At 32.5% G+C, this 6000-nt stretch overlaps 2 protein-coding genes across 2 annotated transcripts; both read left to right on the top strand.

The window, feature by feature from the left end:
* The first annotated feature begins 885 nt into the window (after positions 1-885).
* Positions 886-2061, top strand: LOC129872735 (uncharacterized). The gene is made up of 4 exons (XM_055947652.1): positions 886-1184; positions 1411-1458; positions 1834-1891; positions 1987-2061. The coding sequence occupies exons 1-4, from the start codon at positions 1036-1038 to the stop codon at positions 2059-2061; spliced, it is 330 nt and encodes a 109-aa protein (XP_055803627.1). The 5' UTR covers positions 886-1035.
* Positions 2062-2782: 721 nt separating this feature from the next.
* Positions 2783-3100, top strand: LOC129872734 (NADH-ubiquinone oxidoreductase chain 1). The gene has a single exon (XM_055947651.1). The coding sequence runs from the start codon at positions 2783-2785 to the stop codon at positions 3098-3100; it is 318 nt and encodes a 105-aa protein (XP_055803626.1).
* The last annotated feature ends 2900 nt before the right edge of the window (positions 3101-6000 follow it).

Raw genomic sequence — 6000 nt, 5'->3', positions numbered from 1 at the left:
TATTTTAATGAATATAATATTTTTGTATTATTTTTATTGTTATATAATGTCACATATACATGATTAAAATTTACAAGAAAAATAGAATATCGGGTATAATTACAATAAAAAGATTGAGTAAAAGATGAAATATAATTATTAAATAATACTTAAAGACAAAATGAGAAAAAAATATTAAGATAATGACGTGAATACACCACATCGACCGTTATATAAAATGAATCTTTTCAACATTATCTAATAATAAAATTAAATAATATGATATAATAAAATTTAAATAACAATCAAAATAAATATTATATTTCAACTAACCATGCAATATAATAAGAGGATAACAACCATCAAAACAAGGTGTAAAAGACTACAGAAACGACTCAAACTTCTCTACAATTCTTGAATAATGAATCATAGAGTCTTGAATAATCAACCATAGAGTCTTGTTGCAATCATGACCAAAAATATCCATTTCTTTTTTCTGTTCGTCTTCCTAAACATTCATGAATTTAGTGTTCATCTAACCAAATCAAATCCACTTTCCCAATTCCCATGTCAGCCACCTCATCACAAATATACTTTCTGCAACAAAAAATTGCCAATCTCCACTAGAGTTCACTCCTTAATCTCCTCACTCACCATTGATGAGAAGATTGTACACCTCTCTGATAATACAACTTCAATACCAAGACTTGGTTTACCAGCATATCAATGGTGGTCAGAATCTCTTCATGGTAATGGACATGGGAGCAATTTCAATGGCACCATTAAAGCTTCTACAGATTTTCCCTAAGCTATTCTTACAACAGCAGCTTTCAATAGAACTTTGTGGCTTCGATTGCATCGGCTATTGCAGTTGAGGCAAGGGCTATGTATAATACGGGTCAATCTGGGCACCTTCTATTAATATTTTTAGGGATCCCAGATGGGGAAGAGGTCAAGAAACTCCAGGGGAAGATCCAATGGTGGTTTCTGCTTATGCTACTGAGTATGTAACGGGATTTCAAGAGCTGAATTCAAAGGCGGATAAAGAAATTAGGAATGGACATGGGTTTGGGAATACCAGGAGGGTTCATAAAGAAGATGATGATGATGGTGATAGGCTTATGTTATCGGCTTGTTGTAAGCATTTCACTGCATATGACGTGGAGAATTGGGGTGATGTTACCAGATACAACTTCAATGCTGTGGTAAATTTCTTCGACTTTCCTACTTAAATCCTAATTTCTCAGTTGTTGCTCTACTAGATTTTGCTTATTGTATTATTGCCTGGAATCTTGCTGCACTTGAGTTTGGATAGATGACAATGGTAAGTAGTAGTTTCTTTGACATTGATCTAATGCTTTTTGATGTGCAGAAAGTTTTGCTCAATTTATTATTTTACTTCATCATCTGAAGTTGTACTTTCTTTTGAAGGATCTGGTGTTTCACGAGATGGACTGGTGCTGATGGGAGAAATATATGGTAATCTTTTTGCAAAATGTTCTACTGACATCATCTTTTCTGTTGTATTGATGCTGTTGTACATAATTTCTTTTGCTTGACAACTGTGATGTTCATAACTTGGAATGATTGTTGTAGTCTATAGGATTTCATGCATTACTCAACTGATACGCTGTTTGATGGTTTGTGTTCATTAGTATATTTTTACAATTGTTCTTTCATTTACGGTTTTGTGGTTTTAATTGTAATTGGGCAAATTTTATGGCTGTACACAACACAAAATATTGATGCTTACCTGTTGGTTTTGCTTTTATTGTAATATGTGTACATCGATTTCCCGGTGCTTCATCTACAATAAAATACTAACTTGGTCTTTGTGTTTGCCATTGTTTATAGGACGGCAAGTGTTTGTAACTTGGAGTTGATGATTGTTGTTAAGATGTCGGTACAACAGGTAATTCTGTGTAAGCCTATCTGATGACTGTTGTTTGCTAATAAGGAAATATTTTTCTTGTTGCTTTCATTGTTCATGATGTATTCTCTAACCAGTTCGAAGGAAGAAAATGCACTCCAAGTACTTTCAGTTTGAATGTAAGTGATGTATTTTATAGCCAACCAGTTTGAATGCAAGTGATGGTTCATTCAAGCTCTCAGGATACATTTCAAATCTTGATGTGTACAATGTGAAAGTATACAGGCCCAAATTGATGGGTAAGAGATGTGACAAGTTATCTTTCCTTTCCCTAACAACCATTTTCCTTCCAAATAATTGATATTGAAAGGTCCTTCAATATTTCTAAAGCACGGTACATCTGTACAGATTCAACAAATAAATGTATGTACTTAAATGTAACACTAGCTTTTGGTGGCAGCAACACACACATTTGTATTCATGTAAAGCCAGAGTAACTCCGTGCATATAGATAATTTGATTGTAACATCAACAAATGATTAAATTTATATGTCCCACTCTCTAACCCTCTTCATTTTTTATTCATTACATAATTTTAGGGGATTTCTCGAGTAGGAACTAGTAAAAATACAAGGTATTTCAACGATCTTGGATAACAAGCTGAATTCAAGTTATTAGATACTTTTCCTCTCTTATGGTTTAAATTCTCTTATTGGATACAAAAATAAAGTAAACTCGGTTCTTGACTTTCATGTTGATTGATTTTTTGTCAAAGTCATACCAAGTATAATGGTGGCGTGTTCTAATTTTTCATATTTAAAAAAAAAAAACCAAAAATTAATCGAAGCATACCAACAACGAAGAAAAATTGAGATAATGAAACGGTTTTGAAATGTCTAGTTTTGATTATAAAAAAATAGAATAGAAAAAAAAATGTACATAGCTGTTCCAGCTGAAATACTTGGAATAATTCTACCACTTCTACTAGGAGTAGCCTTTTTAGTGCTAGCTGAACGTAAAGTAATGGCTTTTGTGCAACGTCGAAAGGGTCCTGATGTAGTGGGATCGTTTGGATTGTTACAACCTCTAGCAGATGGTTTGAAATTGATTCTAAAAGAACCTATTTCACCAAGTAGTGCTAATTTCTCCCTTTTTAGAATGGCTCCAGTGGCTACATTTATGTTAAGTCTGGTCGCTCGGGCCGTTGTACCTTTTGATTATGGTATGGTATTGTCAGATCCGAACATATGAAATAAATTTTATAGAATAACCGTTCGAAACCATTGACATTCCTAATATTGATGGCCTGAGCACTCAATAGATTGGAATGGCCTCATTTTTCCTTATCAGCTTTAGGAAAACTCTGAATATAGGTCTAGATTATTTGTATTAGACATATCTAATTTGTAGGTGCTAAGTTCAAAAGTCATTGAGAAAAGAATCTAAATCATGTGTAGGTTTTTAAAATATCACTTAATGAAAAAAGAAATAATCGAACAATGACAATTAGGAAATGTCTGCTTTCGTGATTGAACGTTTGTTAAAATGGATGTCTTCCAAAAAAATTGTTAGATTATAAATATTTAAGGTAAATAAAGCAATATTAAATATTTTGAAAGTTTTTAATGATATTATAGTCGTTAGAAGTACATGTATAGTTCAACTACGAATTTGAAATATACTTACTTTGGGCTAAATTAAATATTTAATTTTTAAAAAATCTATTTAATATGTATAAAATATTAATTTATAATCTCATAACTTGGGATTAAGATTTTTAAAAATAAAATCGATGATTTTTATAACCGTAATGAATAATTTGGTAGATATTTTATTTTGTAATAATCGAAAAATATCGAATCCTATCAAATAATATGTCAAAAAGATATCTTATATGTCAAGTTTAAAAATAATAAAATTAAGTAAACTATTGGATACATAAATAGATATCATAATTAAGTAAAAGAGGAAAACTCTAAATAGAGGTCTAGATTATTTGTATTAGACATACTTAATTTGTAGATGCTAAGTTCAAAAGTCAATGGGAAAACAATCTAAATCATATGTAGGTTTCTAAACAACTGTTTAATGAAAAAGGAAGTAATCGAACAATGACAACTTTCATTATTGAACATTTAGTTAAAAAAGACGTCTTGAAAAAAACTGTAAAATTATAAATATTTAAGTTAAATAAAATAATATTAATATATTAAAAGTTTTTAAAATGAGATTACAATTCAACCACAAATTTAAAATACACTTATTTTGAACTAAATTAAATATTTAAATAATATAAAATTTACATAAATTAAATAATTTAAGTTATATACGATAATAACAAATTTGAGGGGCAGACTCTTCTTATTAACCAGTGTTTGTTTTTCCGCGTGTATTAACAAGTTTTTTAATCCTTTTCCGCGTGTATTTTTAACTATAAAAGAGACACCACCTGCGCATGTTCGAACTCACCACCCCCATCATATTTTCCCCTGCTTTCAAATTACGGAAGCCCGCTTATCATATACGCTACCGGCTCATCTTAGATTACTCCACCAGATTGCTGCTGTTAACTGTTCCGGTGAAGATGTCCGATCAATTTTCCCGTCGATCTATCTATTGGTATTCTACTGCTCTTCCCATTATCTTGATATTCTTCCATCCATGACAATTCAAGAACCTGTTGGCTTTTTGAAGTGGCGCATCTTAGATTACTCCTCCGGATTATCTGTCCCATCAAAACCCTAAACCCTAAATACTACTGCTCTTCCCATTATCTTGGTTTTCTTCCATCCATTAAAAAAGAAAGACGGAAAATTCGAGAACTCATTATTGTCAAATTCTCTTGGAATTCTTGCATGCATTCTTATAAAGAAAAAAACCAAGAACTTGTTGGCATGCATTCTCTTTAAGAAAAATTCAAGAACTTGTTGGTTTTTTGAAGAAATTGTAGTTTTTAAGAATTTCTTGTCATGGAACATATCAAGGAAATTCAAGAAGTCCTTAAAAATAAATAAATTATGTTGTCATTCTCTAAGTCTATGTTAAGGATGTTCAAGAATTTGTTTTTACTTTTTTAGGGAAATGGGGAGCATTAAGGGAATACCTGAGGCTATTTGGACAAGGGGTTATCTTGTCGAGGAGTTGATTTTTAACAGCCTCGAAGCTGGTGCCAACAAGGTATACTAATTTACCCTTTCAAAGTTTCAATACTCTTTATGACTTTACTAGGTGTTGAATGGAAACGCCCTCACTGGCTATTTTCCTTTACATGGTCTAGACTTTTTGACTTTGATTGTATCTTAAAAATGGAACATTGTGCCATGTAAGAGAATGGGAAATTATGGTTCATCCTTTCTTATTTTGTTAATGTTTTGAGGATCAGTAAAGATGGGCTGCTGAGAACATCATAGTTAAGTGACTAACGATGGTAAGTCGTGTTTTCATGCTGTTTTAATCGTTTAGACTAATTGCACCTGCAAATTTTTGTGTTGCTTGCACAAAAGGTAGAGACCGGTGAGGCTCTTGAATAAATTCTTATGTTCCTTTGTTTGCTACTTCTGATGACGTGGGCATATGCCTTCTAATGACATCAGCATATGCCATCATCTTTTCTATTGTATTGATGCTGCTGTACATAATTTATTATGCCCGACAACTATGATGTTCATAACTTGGAATGATTGTTATTGTCTATAGGACTGCATGCATTACCTCAACTGATAGGCTGTTTCACAGTTTGTGTTCATTAATATCTTTTTAAGATATTAACTGGTAAAGTTGCTGCCATGTGACCAGGAGGTCACGGGTTCAAGCCTTGGAAACAGCCTCTGGCAGAAATGCAAGGTAAGGCTGCGTACAATAGACCCTTGTGGTCGGGCCCTTCCCCGGACCCTGCGCATAGCGGGAGCTTAAGTGCACCGGGCTGCCCTTTTAATATCTTTTTAAGATGTTCTTGTTTTTATTATTTTGTGGTTTACTTGTAATTGAGAAAATTGGTATGGCTGTACACAACACAAAATATTGATACTTACATTTCGGTTTTGCTTTTATTGTTAGATGTTCATGCACATCTCAATTCTGGTGCTTCATTTGCAATATATTTATATGTATCCCCCTCCACCTCTCTTTTTTGGTGCTTCATCTTCTGTTGT

This window comes from Solanum dulcamara, chromosome 11 (assembly GCF_947179165.1).
Source record: "Solanum dulcamara chromosome 11, daSolDulc1.2, whole genome shotgun sequence".
Taxonomy (NCBI): domain Eukaryota; kingdom Viridiplantae; phylum Streptophyta; class Magnoliopsida; order Solanales; family Solanaceae; genus Solanum; species Solanum dulcamara.
The sequence above is the reverse complement of the archived record's forward strand: the minus strand, read 5'-3'. Positions and strand labels throughout refer to the sequence as shown.

Bases quoted from the DNA above. Each gene is read 5' to 3' on its own strand.
- LOC129872734 (XM_055947651.1), top strand. From the start codon at position 2,783: ATGTACATAGCTGTTCCAGCTGAAATACTTGGAATAATTCTACCACTT.
- LOC129872735 (XM_055947652.1), top strand. From the start codon at position 1,036: ATGGACATGGGTTTGGGAATACCAGGAGGGTTCATAAAGAAGATGATG. The intron at 1,459-1,833 runs GTAATCTTTTTG...CATTGTTTATAG, and splicing joins GCTGATGGGAGAAATATATG to GACGGCAAGTGTTTGTAACT. The intron at 1,892-1,986 runs GTAATTCTGTGT...TTCTCTAACCAG, and splicing joins TTAAGATGTCGGTACAACAG to TTCGAAGGAAGAAAATGCAC.